General features: G+C 44.1%; 1 protein-coding gene across 1 annotated transcript in view; it reads left to right on the top strand.

The window, feature by feature from the left end:
* LOC126236377 (lipopolysaccharide-induced tumor necrosis factor-alpha factor homolog) overlaps positions 1-21,731 on the top strand; it is a 77,047-nt gene extending 55,316 nt beyond the window's left edge. The window contains exon 4 of the mRNA XM_049945637.1: positions 20,291-21,731. Coding sequence (XP_049801594.1) covers positions 20,291-20,390 — 100 coding nt within the window. The 3' untranslated portion in view covers positions 20,391-21,731. The remainder of the gene's footprint in view (positions 1-20,290) is intronic.
* The last annotated feature ends 789 nt before the right edge of the window (positions 21,732-22,520 follow it).

Genomic DNA, 22,520 nt, shown 5'->3' with positions numbered 1-22,520 from the left:
TATCCCGCGCATTTTGACTAAAAAACTGTACGCCAGTATGGTGATTCGACCTGTTGTGCTACCATTCATGAAAAGCATTCTAGGAGACGTTTTCCAACAGGATAACGCTCGTCCACTTACCGTGACATGCTCTACAGAGTGTCGACATGTGGCCTTGACCTGGGCCGGCCAGAGTGGCCGCGCGGTTCTAGGCGCTAGTCTGGAACTGCGAGACCGCTTCGGTCGCAGGTTCGAATCCTGCCTCGGGCATGGATGTGTGTGATGTCCTTAGGTTAGTTAGGTTTAAGTAGTTCTAAGTTCTAGGGGACTGATGACCTCAGAAGTTAAGTCCCATAGTGCTCAGAGCCATTTGAACCGTTTTGAACCTTGGCCTGGCCGGTAACAAGATCTGTCTCCAGTTGAACACATATGGGACATCATCGGCTGAAACTTCAGTGTCATCCACAAACAGCATTAACTATCTCTATTGACAGACCAGGTGTAACAGGCATGGAACTCCATCCCAAAAACCATCATCCGGCGCCTGTACAACACAATGCATGCATGTTTGTTCTTCCTTGAGGGCTTTTTTTACTGGAGTGTCTGTCACTATGGCAGAAACTCTTTTCCTTTTCCCTGCTCCCATACTTTTTCTGGGCTCTGCTTTTTCAAAAGGTCTGACCTCTTCTGGAGGTGGAAACGGTCTTCTCAGCTCGAGTTGATGGACTGTTTTCAGTGTTTGGGTCTGGCATATCCGAAGTGTAGGAAGGCATAAAATCACTGTCAATAAGAATATTTTTGTTAAATGGATTGATCCCAGTTACCTTGAATCCACTGGTTATGTTGTTGGGAGTTGCAGCATTTGGAAGTGCTATTCGCACTATAGACAGGATGTCGTAAATAGTCATAGCCCGTTTATTATTGGTAACTCATGCATCACATGCTCAGTTCACGAACTTTTTAAAAGGCCCATAAACACTTATGTATAAAGGGTGCAGCTTGTGGCTACAATGCGCCGGAAAAGATAGAAAGGTGATTCCATTATCTTTACGCAAGGGTGTTCTTTTGAGCAGCGAGCTTGTAGAACAAATTGTTTCACACATTTTGAAAAGTTTGTCTCCGTCATCCCGAAGGATGAGCTGCTCCATCACACGCAATCGGGCCGTCAAGGATAAAATGAGGCTTGAAGTTGACCCTCGGGAAGATGAAGAATGGAGGCACACTATTACCCAACGCACTAACTGTAAAAGCGATCGTAACAAGTGACCCTCTCTCAGCCGATGTCACTCGCCCTATTTGGCGAAAACCTCTTCAAGCGACTTCACGATCAGGACGCTGGACGGTAGTTACTGCACTTTCGTCAATGTTCCAGATGTCCGAAGGGGTCACTTTTAATCTTTTTAAAATATGTCGAGATTACTAAAAAACAGTTCTACATTATGCTTGTTGAAACTGGTGCACCGGGCTAAACTAGTTGCTTGAGGAGTCCGAATGGGGAGTTGAGGGTGCCTCTTCAAGAATCCTGTGAACCAATCACTTCCCGCCATTTCGGTCTCGGTCCATGTTTGGGGTATTTTGTTGTTGCATGCAATAGCATATCTATACGCAAACCACTGACTTCCTTCGGGAAAAGACCATAATATATGTCACTTGCCTTCATGAGGTATTGTTCAAGCATGTCTTCTTGTTCAGAATTAAATATCTGAAAATAAACAACTCTAGTTAAGTTACCCATAGAGGCATAGTTTTTCTTTTCATTTGTGTGTGTATGTGTGAGTGTGTGTGTGTTTGTGTGTGTGTGAGAGAGGGACAAATCAGTAGGCCTACAGTGCACAAGACGACGTAGAGATAGACACAATAACAATGGCAGGGATAGAGAAAAAACATTAGAAATTGAAAAATAGCTTTGCAAATAAAAATAATTTTAGTTAAGAACATTTCATACCTGAAATCTTTTATCATAGCCAAATTTATCCCAAGGCTTCTTTTTGTCATTAAGTATTTCTAGGACTCCTCCAGGCTGAAGGTTGTGGTCCATTGGCATGGGTTGAGGCTCGTTTCAGTTTCCTGATGTTCAATTGACTGTGTAGGCTGACATGATGCCTGTTTGTACTTAGCACAGTACCTCCACAAAGTTTTTCTTGGCATCCAAAATACCTCACTAGTAGCCCTCACAAATCTTCCCTTTCCTTTTACTTCTAAAACTACTTTTAGTATCGTATCTTTGAAATCATTCCTCTTTCACTTTTTCTTTTATAATTTCGCATCATTTTTATGTTCCTATAGATAAAACAAATGGTTTAAACTAAGGCCGTAACTCTGATGTTCTAAAAACAAAGAAATGAACCAGAATCTGACTACTCAGATCGCTATTTAAGATTATAAAAAAATTTACAGGTTGGTGTTTTCCTTTTAAAACGCTTTTTACCTCGTGAATATGACGATCTTTTGACCTCTGAAACGTATCAAAATATGTTTAACTTCGAAAATTATGTTAAGAATTTTATAAACTCGAAGAATTACAAATATTATTATCATTAAAAATAACAAATCTTTCATCGAGTTTAAAAATACACTCCTGGAAATGGAAAAAAGAACACATTGACACCGGTGTGTCAGACCCACCATACTTGCTCCGGACACTGCGAGAGGGCTGTACAAGCAATGATCACACGCACGGCACAGCGGACACACCAGGAACCGCGGTGTTGGCCGTCGAATGGCGCTAGCTGCGCAGCATTTGTGCACCGCCGCCGTCAGTGTCAGCCAGTTTGCCGTGGCATACGGAGCTCCATCGCAGTCTTTAACACTGGTAGCATGCCGCGACAGCGTGGACGTGAACCGTATGTGCAGTTGACGGACTTTGAGCGAGGGTGATAGTGGGCATGCGGGAGGCCGGGTGGACGTACCGCCGAATTGCTCAACACGTGGGGCGTGAGGTCTCCACAGTACATCGATGTTGTCGCCAGTGGTCGGCGGAAGGTGCACGTGCCCGTCGACCTGGGACCGGACCGCAGCGACGCACGGATGCACGCCAAGACCGTAGGATCCTACGCAGTGCCGTAGGGGATCGCACCGCCACTTCCCAGCAAATTAGGGACACTGTTGCTCCTGGGGTATCGGCGAGGACCATTCGCAACCGTCTCCATGAAGCTGGACTACGGTCCCGCACACCGTTAGGCCGTCTTCCGCTCACGCCCCAACATCGTGCAGCCCGCCTCCAGTGGTGTCGCGACAGGCGTGAATGGAGGGACGAATAGAGACGTGTCGTCTTCAGCGATGAGAGTCGCTTCTGCCTTGGTGCCAATGATGGTCGTATGCGTGTTTGGCTCCGTGCAGGTGAGCGCCACAATCAGGACTGCATACGACCGAGGCACACAGGGCCAACACCCGGCATCATGGTGTGGGGAGTGATCTCCTACACTGGCCGTACACCACTGGTGATCGTCGAGGGGACACTGAATAGTGCACGGTGCATCCAAACCGTCATCGAACCCATCGTTCTACCATTCCTAGACCGGCAAGGGAACTTGCTGTTCCAACAGGACAATGCACGTCCGCATGTATCCCGTGCCACCCAACGTGCTCTAGAAGGTGTAAGTCAACTACCCTGGCCAGCAAGATCTCCGGATCTGTCCCCCATTGAGCATGTTTGGGACTGGATGAAGCGTCGTCTCACGCGGTCTGCACGTCCAGCACGAACGCTGGTCCAACTGAGGCGCCAGGTGGAAATGGCATGGCAAGCCGTTCCACAGGACTACATCCAGCATCTCTACGATCGTCTCCATGGGAGAATAGTAGCCTGCATTGCTGCGAAAGGTGGATATACACTGTACTAGTGCCGACATTGTGCTTGCTCTGTTGCCTGTGTCTATGTGCCTGTGGTTCTGTCAGTGTGATCATGTGATGTATCTGACCCCAGGAATGTGTCAATAAAGTTTCCCCTTCCTGGGACAATGAATTCACGGTGTTCTTATTTCAATTTCCAGGAGTGTATATATAGAACAGGGCAGGTTGGCCCGGGTGGCCATAGTTCCCCGTCGTCTCTGGGCCAACCTGCCCCATCGCCATGTTTACAATAAGTTCTATTCGTCACAAAACCCACTGAAGCAATTTAGATTGTATGCCATATAGAAATAATCCTTAAACTACGACGTTTTATTATACTACTCACCTCTTGCGCCTAAAGTAAGCAAACTTTACATAGCACACATTTATACGACGAGTAGAATTTTACTCACACACGCACAAAAACAGTTAATCAACACAACTTGTCGCAGGTTCGAATCCTGCCTTGGGCATGGATGTGTGTGATGTCCTTAGGATAGTTAGGTTTAAGTAGTTCTAAGTTCTAGGGGACTGATAACCTCAGAAGTTAAGTCCCATAGTGCTCAGAGCCATTTGACTGGACCATCCTCCCCCTATGGCCAACGTGCTCCGGTCTCCCCTACTTGAAAGAATAATGAAAATGTTTCTCGAAAGGCTATACATTACAGTGCCTTATCCACGTATGGGTTGCACATGATAACCAAATATTTTTAAATATTTTGGATTCATGTTGAGTGTCGTTCAGTTAATACATATCAGATGTTGAGATCAAAATGGGGACATGTCACTCATTGTTAGTTGCCAGATATCTCGAAAAAACTGTATAATCTTCAATATATTATTTCTGAACCTTATAGTTACTCCTACATGCTCATCAGGAAGAATTAAATCCTATATTAAAACCTGTAATCGCAGAATAAAGGCAAATTATAAAAACAGTTTATTTTTGAGCAAAATATAATTTTTAATAATTTCACCATGTTCATGCACATTCCTGTTATTTGTATAAACATTCATAATTAAACATTGTATATTAAAATGCACAATATAATGGAAGTCAATATCCTTTTTAGTACTGCCCCTTGTAACATAGGAGAGGTGTTCCCCATTTTTTGCTTATTAAACATGTCTGTTTCTGCTGACTGACACATATGTTCATAAACTTGTCACTCTTGATCACTGTCCCAAACCTCACTTCCACATTCATTGTATTCCTCTCCACCAGTCACTTTATTAATGGCACCTTTCTGTAGAATATTACCAAAATACTCATGAAATTGCAAAAAAGATGTTAAGCAAGCGTGAAATATCCTGTAGTTTCTCATGTGTCAGGGAAATGACGTCCATATGTGCTCTCAGCACATTATGGAAATGAGGGATTGCCCCAGTCTTAATCAGAGGAAATTCCTATTTCATCCTTCCATTGATGTTGGATGAAACAGAGATGCATCTTCACTGAACAGTGTACTCATATATTTTGTATTGTGTTACTATCCCATTTTTCTCCTTTGACAGACTTCTTAAAAAATGAATCTAGATGTTTGTGAAAGTCAACAAATGTGTCTTGTGTGCACAGTTGAACATGCTTGTTTCCTTGCTTTCTGCGAACCATTGGTGGGGAGTATACACTGTATCTTACTCTCTTTTTCGTAATTCCAGACTTGTAAAATCCCTATAACAAGCATTGTAGGAACGCCCACGGTTGGAAACATGTGGAAAAAATTGAAAAATCTACCACTATGAACTATAGTCTACCAAAATTGAACCACTGTGCGATTCCTATTGCGTTCTGTACAGGACTCTGAAAATGTATACAAAACTTTCACACCAGAGGCCACATGTCTAGTTATGAAATCCATAAGGAGAGAAACCACTGCTTTAAGACCCTTCTCTGCGGTTACATCATCATACATATAGATGAAAGCTTTGCGATCAGAAAATCTATGAATACCAAATATAAATACCCATGGCACCCGAAAATAGAACATATTGATTATTGGTAAGTGAGTGACAGTCACGTTCTGAATGAAATCGAATGTGATCATGCGATTTTGTCTTATGATGACATGGTTGGAGACCGTCGCTCTTATTTGAAGACAAATGTTGATGGTGTTGAGGCAGCAACCAGCCACAAATTTATTTTAAGTTCCTTTATTCAGAGGGAACCGTTATCGGTTTCGAATCATTACGATTCATCGTCAGACGGCTTTCATGCGTTCATTACAGCATGTGCTGCGTCTTTTACTGATAAGTTATCCTAAAATATAAATAATGCATAATTATAAGCACGTCACAAAGATGGTTGAGATACAGATTTGCATTGGGATGTGACTCACGTGAAATGTCGGTTTGGAGTAATTGTTTTCATAGTTTTCGTCCAGCAGACAACGTTTGTAGTTTTCGCCGCCTTCACATCACTGCAAACATAAACTTGCATAATTGAGCGCTTCAGATTTGTCTCTGAATGCATTTCCACCACATTTCTATCGTTGCACACGTAAATTTTATCTGAGAACTTCGTCTTAGTCACAGAAGTCTATTCTCTGACTAAGCTGGAGTGTTCAGTGAGTCACATCTCAATGCAAATCTGTAACTCATCCATCTTTTAAACTTCCTGGCAGATTAAAACTGTGTGCCGGACTGAGACTCGAACTCAGGACCCTTGCCTTTCGTGGGCAATTGCTCTACCATCTGAGCTACCCAAGCACGACTCACGCTCCGTCCTCACAGTTTTACTTCTGCCAGTACCTACCTTCCAAACTTTACAGAAGCTCTCCCGCGAACCTTGCAGAACTAGCACTCCAGAAAGAAAGGATATTGCGGAGACATGGCTTAGCCACAGCCTGGGAGATGTTTCCAGAATGAGATTTTCACTCCGCGCTGACATGAAACTTCCTGGCAGATTAAAACTGTGTGCCGGACCGAAAATCGAATTCGGGACCTTTGACTTTCGCGGGAAAGTGCTCTACCAACTGAGCTACCCAAGCACGACTCACGCTCCGCCTTCACAGCTTTACTTCTGTCAGTACCTACCTTCCAAACTTCACAGAAGCTCTCCTGCGAACCTCGCAGAACTAGCACTCCAGAAAGAAAGGATATTGCGGAGACATGGCTTAGCAACAGCCTGGGGGATGTTTCCAGAATGAGATTTTCACTCCACAAGGGAGTGTGCGCTGATATGAAACTTCCTGGCAGACTAGAACTGTGTGCCGGACCGAAAATCGAACTCGAGACCTTTGACTTTCACAGGCAAGTGCTCTACCATTTTTTTTTTTTTTGAAGGGATGGCGGGAAGGGCAGTGAGATCAGGGGTCGTAATCCGAGGCCTGGCCACAGTGTCCCCCTCGCCCGTCAAGGAATCAAGGAATCAGGGATGGTAAGGGGAAATATTTTGTGGGAATTTATATTTATTTATGTATTTATTTCGATTTACTGTTTTTAATATATTCTTAATTTGGTCTTACTTTATACCACAACAAAAATAAATGTACCTAGCACGGCATCGTGCTCTGAGTAAATAAAACAATATCTCGGGACGTTCCTACACCGAGGTAAAGTATATGTGGAAAACGAAAAAAAAGTGCTGCATACATCATTTGACAGAGCACTGAAAGACCTAAGTCGAAACAAGGCCCCGGGAGTAGACAACATTCCATTAGAACTACTGACAGCCTTGGGAGAGCCAGTCCTGACAAAACTCTACCATCTGGTAAGCAAAATGTATGAGACAGGCGAAATACCCTCAGACTTCAAGAAGAATATAATAATTTCAATCCCAAAGAAAGAAGGCGTTGACAGATGTGAAAATTACCGAACTATCAGTTTAATAAGTCACGGCTGCAAAATACTAACGCGAATTCTGTACAGACGAATGGAAAAACTGGTAGAAGCCGACCTCGGGGAAGATCAGTTTGGATTCCGTAGAAATATGAAAACACGTGAGGCAATACTGACCCTACGACTTATCTTAGAAGCTAGATTAAGAAAAGGCAAACCTACGTTTCTAGCATTTGTAGACTTGGAGAAAGCTTTTGACAATGTTGACTGGAATAATCTCTTTGAAATACTGAAGGTGGCAGGGGTAAAATACAGGGAGCGAAGGGCTATTTACAATTTGTACAGAAACCAGATGGCAGTTATAAGAGTCGAGGGGCATGAAAGGAAAGCAGTGGTTGGGTAGGGAGTGAGACAGGGTTGTGGCCTCTCCCCGATGTTATTCAATCTGTATATTGAGCAAGCAGTAAAGGAAACAAAAGGAAAATTCGGAGTAGGTATTAAAATTCATGGAGAAGAAATAAAAACTTTGAGGTTCGCCGATGACATTGTAATTCTGTCAGAGACAGCAAAGGACTTGGAAGAGCAGTTGAACGGAATGGACAGTGTCTTGAAGGGAGGATATAAGATGAAGATCAACAAAAGCAAAACGAGGATAATGGAATGTATTCGAATTAAGTAGGGCGATGCTGAGGGAATTAGATTTAGGAACTGAGACACTTAAAGTAGTAAAGGAGTTTTGCTATTTGGGGAGCAAAGTAACTGATGATGGTCGAAGTAGAGAGGATATAAAATGTAGACTGGCAATGGCAAGGAAATCGTTTCTGAAGAAGAGAAATTTGTTAACATCGAGTAGAGATTTAAATGTCAGGAAGTCGTTTCTCAAAGTATTTGTATGGAGTGTAGCCATGTATGGAAGTGAAACATGGACGATAATTAGTTTGGTCAAGAAGAGAATAGAAGCCTTTGAAATGTGGTGCTACAGAAGAATGCTGAAGATTAGGTGGGTATATCACGTAACTAATGAGGAAGTATTGAATAGGATTGGGGAGAAGAGGAGTTTGTGGCACAACTTAACTAGAAGAAGGGATCGGTTGGTAGGAAATGTTCTGAGGCATCAAGGGATCACCAATTTAGTATTGGAGGGCAGCGTGGAGGTAAAAATCGTAGAGGGAGACCAAGAGATGAATACACTAAACAGATTCAGAAGGATGTAGGCTGCAGTACGTATTGGGAGATGAAGAAGCTTGCACAGGATAGAGTAGCATGGAGAGCTGCATCAAACCAGTCTCAGGACTGAAGACCACAACAACAACAACATCATGCAGAAGGATGTGTCGCTACTCTCCTTACGCTTCATCATCCAGGTACGTCTTCAGGTATTCGTATGTCGTATGTTATTCCACCGAGAATCGAACTTAGTCTTGTCAGCTCACTCAATGGGTGTCTTCTCCTACCTGTTGATGATCCAGCTGCGTGGAGGGTCGCATAGGGCACTCCCTAAGAAATTAGAAAAGTTCTGTCCTTATTTTGGGTTTCGTACGATCTTGCAATGACGTTCTTGTAATTAGTGCCAAAAGTCGAATACATCTTTAGGTTCGTCGTGAAATAAGTAGTATACCACATGTCCACAGATCCACGTGACTGCGTTGCTTTTGGTGCTCGGGAAATACTGTTGATCAGTAAATAGTAGAAACCAAGGTGTAATGTTTTCCGGAGTCACTCGTAGAAAGTACGACAAAATCTGGCGCACCAAGCGCCATACGTCTTCTGCCGCACCACCTGTGAGGCGGTTCTCGTCCGTGTCTGGCATCCCGCAGTCTACAAATAGAGGCGATTCCGCCATATTTATCTTGTGGAGGCGTGATCAGGTGATCTGTTTACCAATGACATGTACCATGTGGATCGGACGTCTGTATCCAGTGTAACCGCGTGTATCGTCCGCCACACCACCTTCCAATTAACCTGAGGGATTTTGGTCTCCACGATGTTTGGTGGGCGCCCCTGCTGTAGGACATGATATATATCCCTCGCTGACGCCTGTTTTGTTGGTGGTACTGCGATACGGACATAGCTGTGTTCAATGTAAAAGTTCCCGAAGTAGTAGAAGGGTGGGGGTATGTCTTGCGTCGTCAGTGGTGGCATAAGGGAGGGCGGAGCTAAGGACTCCAGCAGCAAACCTGTCAAACTTTGCGGGTGGTGGCGCCACCGCTTGATATGTGAGCTGATATATAGGGCCACAGCTCTGTCGTGAACATGGACTAGACCAAGACCTCCCCTTTCTGGGGGAAGGGCCAGCGATTCATAACTGACTTTGAGGAGCATGCTTGTACTGACGTAGGCTCCGAATGCCGCTAATAGACGTCGAGCCATCAGTAACGGTATTGGAAGGACACGTGCTATGTGTGGAAGGCGCAATGCGAGGTAAACATTGACAAAGTGGGTCCTTTGAAGAATGTCGATCCGCAGACGAAGGTTGAAGATCTTGACCCGAATTTGTTGTAATAAGCGGCGGTAGTTAAGCGCCGCAGTGCGCCGTATGTCGTCGTGAAACTCTTTTCCGAGACATTTGATAGTGCCACGAAGCTGTGGGGGCTCGACACACGCTGGGGTCAACCTGTATACTATGGCCATGGCAACCGATTTGGTGACGTTGAGACAGCTGCCGGGAGCCACACCGTACGTTGTAATCCATTCTAGTGCGCTGATTACATCGTCGCGATAGTGGAACACGAGAACCAGGTCGTCTGCATATGCTGTACAGCGAAATGTGACGTCACTTAAGGTGAGACCGGTGAAGCGTTGACGCAGGCCACAGAGGAGAGGTTCCAGTGCCAGAGCAAATAGTAACGTCGACAAGGGCCAGCCTTGAGGCACGGGTCGGAAAATCGGGAGGGACTGCGAGAGACGCCCGTTAACGAGCACTTGGGAAGTCGCCCCTCGGAGGAGGCGCATCACCACGTCTGTGAATTGCTGTGGGTACTGCATGTGCTGGGGAACGGATGTTAGGTACGCTTGATCCACTCGATCAAAAGCTTGGCTAAAATCTAGTGATGCCAACGCTCCCGGGATGGGGCGTGCCCTGGCTAGGGCTAGTATGTCACGGTATCGACACAGTGCTGTGTGGCTGCACCAATATCGCGTTGTGTGGTGTGATGGCCGCCGTCCTCAGTGGTGATGGCATGTATCAGCGCCCGTCTTCGCAGTGTACGTTCTCGAATGACGTAGTACATGGTGTGTCGTTCCGTTGCGAGTCTTGTGTTCGCGGTCGGAAGATCGTCCCTTCGAGGTGTCGGCGCATATGGGCTACGGTCTGTGCCTCCGCACGTTGTACTGTCATCTGTCGTTCCGGTGTGGGTGGCAAGGAGGCGCATTCGCGAAGGACGGTGAAATAAAAATCGAGGGTCTGCCGCCTCCAAGCAGCAGTCTCAAGACCATACGCAATAAAGGTTCTCCGTAGGGTTGGTTCAAATGGCTCTGAGCACCATGGGACGCAACTGCTGAGGTCATTAGTCCCCTAGAACTTAGAACTAGTTAAACCTAACTAACCTAAGGACATCACAAACATCCATGCCCGAGGCAGGATTCGATCCTGCGACCGTAGCGGTCCTGCGGTTCCAGACTGCAGCGCCTTTAACCGCACGGCCACTTCTCTCCGTAGGGCCAGCTTGGCGCAGTTTAACCACCAACTAATCGTTGTAGGGTACATCGGGAGGCGGCGGACGCACATACTCCACGTGTCTTCGATGGCGCGTCGACAATCCGGAGAAGAGAGATGAGCAAGGTTCAATTTCCAGGGATGTCGGCTGCGCCACACCCGTTGGCGACGAAGGGTAACGGCACATATATTGGCCTCGTGATCAGAAAAGGCTACTGGCCACGCCGCCGCGTCACTCACCGTTGCCGCGAGAGAACGGCAGACGTAAATCCTATCGATGCGACTAGACGAGTGACTCGTGAAATGGGTGTATCCCGGTCGATTTCCTAGGACATGTTCCCATGTATCTACCAGCTGGAGATCGCCGATGAGCGTCCCAAGTTCGGGGCACGGTGAATGGCGTGGCAGCAGATCTTTAGGTGCTTGGGTGTTATTGAAATCGCCCCCTAATATCAAGTCATCGTGCCTGCACGGAAAAAGCGGTGCTATTCCTTCTGCAAAGAAGAGCGAACGGTCACGACGGCGATTCGTTCCGGAAGCTGCGTACACATTGATAAACCGGACTCCTAGCACCGTTACGGCCATTCCTCTAGCGTCGGGGAGATATCGGACTTCGTCCGCCTCGAGGCCCTCTCTGAGGAGAACTGCGACTCCACTGTTAGTTGGCGAGGCGTGGGACACATGAGCCTTATGGTTATACATACCCGGGAAATCGGCGACGATGACTTCTTGGAGAAAATGTCAACGTCTGCATATCTTGGGGCAGCTTCAACTTCGTACGTGTCCGAATGGTGTTGATGGTCGTTAAGCGGTAGGTCTGTAGATCGTCTCCTGCAGTGGGAGCCGCCGTCAGCGTCGCCGTGAAAGGTGGGGCCTGTTATCTGCTGGCCGCGTCGGCGCCGTCATCTGTTGTTACTCGGGAGAGGCCGAGGTGTGGGAGGAGAGACCCCTCTCCTCATCCACCGCAGCGCGCCTAGAATCGTTTTCAATGTCCGCCCAAGATCCGTAAACTGACAGTGTCCGCCCAAGATCCGTAAACTGACAGTGGCTGCGGTAGAGCACTAGTGGGCAAAGTGACTAAGTGTGAATCCGCAGTTGTTTCCGGTTGTGTACCAATGGCGGACGCTGTGCTTGTGATCTGTTTGCCCGAGAGAGCGAAAAAGGGGTTGGCAAAATCAGACAAAGTGACAGGTGAGAGCGATCCTTTGTCATCCATTTTCCTCGTCGTCTCGTCGGCCGTCCGGTCGTCAACTGGAGAAGACGTCCGCTGGAGGTAATCGTCTGAGGGTGTGCGACGTCGCTTTTTATGTTTTCTCTGTGACGTTTGTTTGCGGACGTGGGTTTCTGTGTCCCAAAGAGTTTGTGGTTCCCGTATCGCATCCCCCTCAGGGAGATAAGCAGAGGTCGGTACAACCCTAGCGTCGAGTTCCATTCTCTCGTCCGATTCTTCATGTGGAGTCGATGGGCGGCGTTCTTGAATCTCTGCGGAGACCGTGATGTTGTTGGTCAATCCAGGACTGGCGACAGGTGTGCATTCTAACGTTTCCTGTCTTCCAAGTGGTTTTTCGTCTGTCATGACGGTCGATAGTGTCACCCCTGCGTAACTGAGGGGGAGGGCCGTGAGCGTAGGAGGTGGTGCCGTGTCATGTAATGGAATTTGTATAACCCGACGTTGAATACACGCTGAGCGTTCATGACCTTCCTGGCCGCAACAAGAACAAATACGAGGTTGTCCATCGTACATTACGATAGCTCGACAGCCACCTATGACTAAGTAGGATGGCACATGTTTCTTTAATTCATTTTTGACTTGTCGGACGCCATTGAGGATCTGGTATGTCTCGAAGGTGTTCCATTTTTCGGCCACGTGGCTAATTACCATCCCATAAGGGCGGAAAGCTGAGATAACTACGTCCGGTGGCACTTCGAACGGGAGTTCGAAGAATCTTAGTGTGCATAATCCTCGTCCAACATGGCCAATGGTAAACTCTCTGATGTGACCTTCAGAGTGTTTGAACTTGAGAGTGTTCGCGCATCTGTTCACAACTGCGTGACATAACTCATCATCGACCATCTTGACGTAAACAACGCTACTTGTGATGGATAGGTGGATACCGATGACGTGCTGTGTTGGCATTTGAACTTCATCACAGATGAATCGTTCGATTTCAAACGCTCGTGGTCGTCTTGATGGTGGATTTTCTGTACGAATGAGCCATGGTGACTCAATGTCAACAGACCCGAGTATTAGCTGCGGCGAGGAAGTAAACAAACTATGCGCGCTCGCGACTCTGCGGGCGGGACGTAAACAAGACGTCCTCATCGCTCACCGGCCAAAAGCAGACTGTCCATCTGAGCTACCCAAACACGAGTCACGCCCCGTCCTCACAGCTTTACTTCTGCCAGTACCTCTTCTCGTACCTTACAAATTCCACAGAAGCTTTCCTGCGAACCTTGCAGAACTAACACTCCTCGAAGAAACGAAAGGCAAAGGTCCCGAGTTCGAGTCTCGGTCCGGCACACAGTTTTAATCTTCCAGGAGGTTTTATATCAGCACACGCTCCACTGCAGAGTGAAAAGCTCATTCTGGTATGGGTAATGTTTTTAGGTTTTCAAGATGGCAAAACTTTTGCAATAACTAATAGGTATGGGTAACCTTTTTAGGTTTCCAAGATGGCAAAAAGGAGAATGTAAGGGAAATAGACAGAAGATGAGCTGAAGGTCGACATGCCAGCATACAGAAACGGTGACCGTGGACTTAAATAATGTGCTCTTGTATATGGAGTGCCCAAAGCTACCACAAGGATACTTGAAGATAGCAAAAACGTATTCTCCAATGAAGTTAAGTTATTCTGAAGACAATAAACTTTTACATCTAAGATGGCGAAAGGTATCGCAGTTCGCCTCCTTTTGTTTGAAGAGGGTTTTCTTGGATTTACTCTTACTATAAAATATGTTCGTAAACTTGCATTCGACATAGCAGAGAAATGTGAACTATCTTCTTCTTTCAACAGAGAAAAGAAAATGGCGAGTAAAAGGTGATTTATTCATCTATGAGATGAAATCCACAACTCTCCCTCCGTCAGCCAGGAGGAACATCAATCTACATCTACATCTACGTTCATACTCCGCAAGCCACTTGACGGTGTGTGGCGGAGGGTACCTTGTGTGCCTTTATCGGTTCTCCCTTCTATTACAGTCTCGTATTGTTCGTCGAAAAAAGGATTGTCGGTATGCCTCTGTGTGGGCTCTAATCTCTCTGATTTTATCCTCATGGTCTCTTCGCGAGATATACGTAGGACGGAGCAATATACTGCTTGACTCCTCAGTGAAAGTATGTTCACGAAACTTCAACAAAAGCCCGTACCGAGCTAATGAGCGTCTCTCCTACAGAGTCTTCCACTGGAGTTTATCTCTCATCTCCGTAACGCTTTCGCGATTACTAAATGATCCTGTAACGAAGCGCGCTGCTCTGTGTTGGATCTTCTCTATCTCTTCTATCAACCCTATCTGGTACGGATCCCACACTGCTGAGCAGTATTCAAGCAGTGGGCGAACAAGCGTACAGTAACCTACTTCCTCTGTTTTCGGATTGCATTTCCTCAGTATTCTTCCAATGAATCTCAGTCTGGTATCTGCTTTACCGACGATCAACTTTATATGATCCTTCCATTTCAAATCACTCCTAATGCGTACTCCCAGATAATTTATGGAATAACTGCTTCTAGTTGCTGACCTGCTATATTGTAGCTTAATGAAGAAATGGCCAGAAGAAATAAGTTTAATAGAGAAAATGGTTCAAATGGCTCTGAGCACTATGGGACTCAACTGCTGAGGTCATTAGTCCCCTAGAACTTAGAACTAAGTTTAATAGAGAGGATGTGAATCAGTTCTTCGATTTCCTTGAGAGTAGAATTACAGCTAACAGTGTATTTAACGTCAATGTAACTGGATTTACAACGGTTAAAAAAAGGCAGCAAAAATTCTTCTCGCAAAAAGGCAAACATCAAGTCAGAACTATCACAAACTGGGGTTGACAGGGTTGTGGTGAGCGTAGGAAGCCATTCCGCCTGCCGAAGTCTGACACTTGTCCCACCAGAGCGGAAGTATTGTTGCGGGGGGGAAGAAGTGGCGTTTTCCCCAGGAAGTTCTGGCACTTCAAACGTGCTTTTTGGTATGGCACAGTTACTTCGAAACAGGTATTGTGCTGGCAGATTACCAATGTCGGCAGCGGGCATACACTTAACACTTGTGACCTTGTGTCGAGCATCGTCTACCAGTATCAATTTATCCAGAACTAGAGAGCACTCGTTCAGGACGTTGTGAATCTCGGAAGGCCCAAAGGTAGAACCGATCGCCGTGCCATCCTCTATCGATAGGCGTCACTGGATCCCCATGTGCTCAGCACACCGCTCTCCCAGCCGTTGTCAGTTTTCGTGACTGGAGCCGCTGCTTCTCGATCAAGTAGCTCCTCAGTATGCCTCACAAGGGCTGAGTGCACCCCACTTGCCAACAGCGCTCGGCAGACCAGACGGTCATCCATCCAAGTGCTAGCCAAACCCGACAGCACCTAACTACGGAGATCTGCCGGGAACTAGTGTTAGCTCTGCGGCAAGGCCATCTGCCAACGAAGTATGCACTTCTCAAAAAATGAATTGGGTGTTGTGTACATAGTTCTGCATAGTCAGTGCGTACACAACTTTCCCACTAGAGCGCGCCCCGCTAAGCACAACAGCGCAGGCGCAGCGCTCGTCCATCTCCGTACTACGAGATGGCGCTGCCTTAGAGATGGATCAAATTCTGCTTCCGCCGATCTGCGTATTAATATGCAACGCAGCCAATGAGATTGCTGCTAACGTAGAACCTTTTCTCCTCGCGGATCACACTCGCGCAGTGGTACCTGAACGTGCAAGGTATTATAACGAGTGTACAGACCTCCGATCAGTCAGTCTGCATTTGTCTGCATTAGTCTGTACCAGTCTGCATCAGTCTGTACCAGTCTGCATCAGTCTGTATCAGTCTATAGTCAAGCTTCAGTCTGCGCCTAATAAGATTATCATATTCCTGTACATAGCCATGAAGATAAATGAATAGACACTTTGTCAAGTATCAGAGATATGTGAGAATAAGATTAACGTACCAAGATCAAAGGAAATTCAGATTGTCAATTGTAAACAGCATCCAGAATCAAGTTACGTAATGTCTATGCTTTTTATTATTTTAATAAATGTGTGTGAAAATGAATCAAGTTCTGTTTAAAGTTGGTCACCGTCAATCTGCTGCTCTAAGCGTGCAAGTGGCATTTCTCTTGTCTGACCTAACGGCAGAAGATAAACACGCCACGATAAGACCACGAGACATATTGCTGACACTCGCCTACTTCGTTAGAGCGACAAGTCAAATAATCTGATGGTGTGTGTACCGAAGGTCTTACAGTACGCACACCACAATGCCGATCGTTTATTTTCACACGCACGTTCACTACCTCACGGCTCCAACGTCGATCATCTTACATAAAAGTAAACAACATTTAAAATTCACCTATCCTTTTCTTAATGGTAAGTTGTAGAGCATCAAACTCCTGATCTGCATACTCTAATTATGAATGCAGTTCTGTGAACATTACAACATTCATGTCAAATAACGTTATCAGAACAAAGTGTTTCACCTTACTTACCCGCAAGGAACACGCACAAAACGACTACTTCAAAATGAGGTACGAACATTCAGTTTAGTGTCTACATCTACTATAGTAGCTCAAGATATTAGTACACGTGTTTATAATATATTCGACAAACAGAAGTTTAACAACCATGTCTCTAAATGGAAATACTCTTGTCTTAGTCATTGATATTAACATCGCATCGTTTTGGTGAGCAGGACTAGTGTACTTCGATTCAGTACTGCAGAGGGCCGCGAATCTCGAGAGACGTCTTGTTAGAAGTGATACAGCCACATACCTGCCCTGTGGTACACGGAACGCCAGATCATTGGTCACGTTACATAACTTAGCTACATGCACACTCCAGAAATACTCAACGAAAACAATAAGGGTAATTAAAGCCAGAACAATAGAAAGTTAGTTTAGCAAATGTTGACTGGACTGGAGTTTCTCTATCTCTCTCTATCTCTCTGTCTTTCTCTGTGTCTCTCTCTCTACTTGTTTAACGGTTCCGACCCTCCGTGACTCCATGAACCACAGCACGCCAATTTCTTGTCATTTCCTCTGTCCTGCACTATCTCTCGTAGCTTTTCCAATGAGACTAATGCCAGTTTCAAATTCATCATATTTTTAAACAGCATATAACGGTTTTTGAAATTAGTGCTCCTCACCCTCTTTCTTCTAAAAACAGTTGAAAGCAAAACTAGGAAATTCTCAAAGAATACTTGGATCACTATAGCCATTACAGCATTTTCATAATGAAAAGAGAAAGCTACAGCAAGGCTACAACAAGTAATGATCCCGAAGTACTTTCACACTATAACATACAGGGTGTTACAAAAAGGTACGGCCAAACTTTCAGGAAACATTCCTCACACACTAATAAGGAAAGGTGTTATGTCGACATGTGTGCGGAAACGCTCATTTTAGTTTCGTCAGTATGTACTGTACTTCCTCGATTCACCACCATAATTTCGTACGGGATACTCTACCTGTGCTGCTAGAACATGTGCCTTTACAAGTACGACACAACATGTGGTTCACGCATGATGGAGCTCCTGCACATTTCAGTCGAAGTGTTCGTACGCTTCTCAACAACAGATTCGGTGACCGATGGATTGGTAGAGGCGGACCAATTCCATGGCCTCCACGCTCTCCTGACCTCAACCCTCTTGACTTTCATTTATGCGGGCATTTGAAAGCTCTTGTCTACGCAACCCCGGTACCAAATGTAGAGATTCTTCGTGTTCGTATTGTGGACGGCTGTGATACAATACGCCATTCTCCAGGGCTGCATCAGCGCTTCAGGGATTCCATGCGACGGAGGGTGGATGCATGTATCCTCGCTTACGGAGGACATTTTGAACATTTCCTGTAACAAAGTGTTTGAAGTCACGCTGGTACGTTCTGTTGCTGTGTGTTTCCACTCCATGATTAATGTGATTTGAAGATAAGTAATAAATTGAGCTCTAACATAGAAAGTAAGCGTTTCCGGACACATGTCCACATAACATATTTTCTTTCTTTGTGTGAGAGGAATGTTTCCTGAAAGTTTGGCCGTACCTTTTTGTAACACCCTGTATATTGTAACATTAGAAGATAATATGTAAAATAAATTCAAAAATGTACACATCTTCTCAGAAAATGGGAGATCGAAATACAAATCTAAATCACTACGTAATGCTGTTAAAAGAGAAACAGGTAAAGAAGCAGCAGAAGGTGACAGTGTTTTTACTTAAGAGAATGGAACCATTATAAATGACAATTCACGTGCAGGAGACATTTTTAATAATTCCATTCTGAAAATAGGTGATAAACTAGATTCAATAAGTTCAGAAGTGAAAGTATATTTTCATTCACTGATGTAGTATACGATAACATTTTGGACTAACCTTGAGTGACCAGACGGGAGTGACCAGACGGGATCGTCCCTTATTTAGGTTAAGCGCTCCGTTGTTCCGACAAAATACACATATATTGTACCGTTTATGATTAAACACGCCATTTATTTTGAAATAGAGTGATTTTAAGAAACGTACAACATTATGAAATGGAAAACAATTGAGGTTATACCCAATGAATAAAGAAAATACACTTTCTGATTAAACCAAATGAACGAGACACGATTTTTGAAGTTCTGTGGTTGGTACTATGCGACGTGTCCACACGCGAACACTTTATCACTTCCACTTTCTTTGCGCACTGCCCGTTGCTTCAGGTCGCCGCGTTTAAAAGTGTGGTTTAGACCGTTAAAATGACCAGTTATGTTACGTGATGTGATATATTGCACACTTTTCACGCAAATGTCAAAAGGAATGTCAGTATTTACTTAGGAAATTAAAGCTAAATTTCCATTTTTGAAATTAGAACGACAAAGCGAGAAATTATTTTGCACGTTTCTTTGCATGTAACAACAATAAACAATAAAATATTTAGTTGATTAGTAATTCAAGATTTTTTAATTTTTTAGTGTGAGTTTTAACAAAAATGTACGATTAACTTTGAAATTGTAGCATAAACAAAGTATTTTAACACAAATCTCCTATAAATAGACAGTATTAAAGGAAGTTCCCACAAAATATCGATTCATTTCTACTTCTAATTAGTGTCCCACATTTAGATTTCGTAAATCTGGTCATCCTAGGGTAACTCCTCACTTCGGAGAAAAAGTGTTTATAGCACAAAAGAAAGCAATCAGAATTGTTCAAATGTGTGTGAAATCTTATGGGATTTAACTGCTAAGGTCATCAGTCCCTAAGCTTACACACTACTTAACTTAAATTATCCTAAGGACAAACACACACACTCATGCCCAAGGGAGGACTCGAACCTCCGCCGGGACCTGCCGCACAGTCCAAGACTGCAGCGCCTAGACCGCTCGGCTAATCCCGCAGGCGACTTTCTGAACAACTGAGAATATTGACCACAGTCTCACAGTATATTTAGCTACTCACGTATTTGTTGTCAACAATCCATTCCAGTGTGATGGTAACAGAGATATTCACCAATAAATTAGTGGAAAGAAAAGTTATCTGCACTTACCTCCAGTGAATCCGACTTGGGCATAGAAAGGAGAGTAATACGTAGTAGCAGAAGTGCAAATTAAAGTTCTTTCTCCTTAACTGCTCCACCTATGCCACAAAGGAATTCTTGAATAGAAATCATTAGTCAGTTACTAAGCTGAACAGCAAGTAGCAGTGCGTATTCTCATCGTGCAACGCGTGCCAGTATTGTACATTCGGAGATTGATTGATGTCACCGCCATCTGTGTACTTTTCACACTGAATTCTTACCTACCGTTAAACTTATGACCATAAATATACTGCTATTCAGACAACATGAATTTCTACTTGTAATACTTGATCAGTTTTATGTGTTTATTGTTTCAGAGGCATTCTTTGCATATGGATTCCCTACGTCGTCGACAGCTGCCAGAGCAAGAAGCACTTTTGTCCCAGATGCGGTGCTTACTTAGGAACATACAACTGATTAATCAAACCAAGACTTGAAACATCCGGCAACACTAAGATCAAATATATACACACTGTGGTTCACCAAGTTTCCGATTATATTTTTTGCTAAAGGACGGTTATCATTTAAGATCGGAGGATGCTAAAGCGGCTAAGGGCCTGTTTTGAACTAATTGTGTTTTTCACTTCCTTAGGTGGTTTGTGAACAGGGCTTCTACATGCTAAAACGGCTGTCTTCAACGATGGCTAATGAAGGTGCTACGAAGGGCAGTAAACGGCATGGGAGGTAACTAGTATGACTTGTTCGTGCTAAATAGGGAAGGGTGGAATGTGTTACACCAGTTGATTATATTGGACATAGAGATTACACAATTCCACTAGCTCCTGCCGTTTTGTAGGCTATCTCCTGTGTTTCTTCACTGGCAGTAAAATGGACAGTGAAGACCATACGAGTAGTTCAGAAAAGGGAAATGACAGAAAATCGGTAATTCTAAAATAAAGTATGAGCCTGTCTTGAGTAGGAGAGGCAAATCATATGCACATTGTGGAAAAGAAATACCCACGAAGATTAAATCAAACAATAAGGTAGGTTTTGACGATGTCTTGTTCTGTTTTATCGCTCTAGCCTTCTAAAATTGTTTACATCTCGAAACTATCTTAGCGCAGGGTATTGTCTTTTAAGAATCGGTGTAACTGTCATCTAGATAGCACATCAATTTTGCCCCCAATGAAGGAACGACTTTGTGAACAATTCTGTGGTGAAAATAAACAAAGACAAGGGACCTTCCTAATGGGATTGATTCATCTCATCCCTGTGAATCCCCGACGACATGGATAGAATTCTGAATAATGTATATAATGTTTCTAATGGTATGGGAAATTACGGGAAATCATAAACGAGTTTGTAAACGTAAGTTCATGTATATTGTTGTTATCAGCAAGAAAAAATTGAAAACTAGGCAAAAAAGAAGATTGAGATTAAAAAGACGTTTGGTGCAACGGAGGGATGGTGAATGATAACAACGTTTAAGAAAGAGCAGCGAAGTAAAGATATCAAAACTATCACTTCCAGTGACGTCACTAGCGCAACAGGATTGTCTTCGAAAACAGACGTCAACAGTCTGATGCAGTACCTATCTGAGGTGCTCAAACATTTTTACACAGAACTGTACCAAGACGCAAAGAACAAATGGTTACTAGAGGTAGAAATAATAAAAATATTGTTTGGTTTACTTAGCTGGTTTAGTACTTCAGAGCTAGTTTATTTAGAAAAGTCTGTGTTTATTTGTTATTTTCGTATCATGGCAAGTTTAACTTGTTTTCCCAAGTCAATGACCAAGTGTTAATGTGAAGCTAGTATATATATATATATATATATATATATATATATATATATATATATATATATATATGTTCACTTTATTTGAATAAAGTTTATTTCGAATAAACTAGAAAGTGCATTTTCTCGCATAGTCACTTTAGCATGGTAACCCTTCAGTTGCATACAAATAAAGCGTATTTGATCTTTTCTCATATACGCTATAGAATAGTACTTCTTTAACTTACTCTTATGATGTGTATAAGGATTATAGTTATCAATACTGTACAGGGTACAGGAACGCTCATTTGTAGTAATACACACACACACACACACACACATCATTTATGTGAAGGTTTTGACACTACTGACTTCCAGAGACGGTGTTAAAACTGCCATATGGTGAAGTTCGTTTTAGAGATGTTACTGAATATGTTGTCTGTGGACATGAATGTACAACTGGCATCTGTCTGTCTATTGCCTAATAAGCTCAAAACAGCCGCACGTTTCATGAATAATGGCTGCAGATTCAGCCAGACCTGCAACTATCTCTTCTGGAGTGTCTACCGACACGTAAAAAGCTTCATTAGCATTCGGATGACAGTTGTGAATAATGTAAACAAAAGATTTTTGGCAATGTTTCTAACACAATATTCATCCCACGGTAGTGTGAACATCCTCTTTTAACATCATTAGTGTGAAAGCCTTCATAGGTTACTAGTGAGAAAATGGTATGTATAGTGTCAGAAAACTAAGAAACGCCACCCCAAATACATCCAGAATGAACGAATGTATCGAGGTGCGGTATTCACCAAGTTATAGCAGACAACA

This window comes from Schistocerca nitens, chromosome 1 (assembly GCF_023898315.1).
Source record: "Schistocerca nitens isolate TAMUIC-IGC-003100 chromosome 1, iqSchNite1.1, whole genome shotgun sequence".
In the NCBI taxonomy this organism is placed as follows: domain Eukaryota; kingdom Metazoa; phylum Arthropoda; class Insecta; order Orthoptera; family Acrididae; genus Schistocerca; species Schistocerca nitens.
This window is presented reverse-complemented; position numbering and strand designations above follow the sequence as displayed.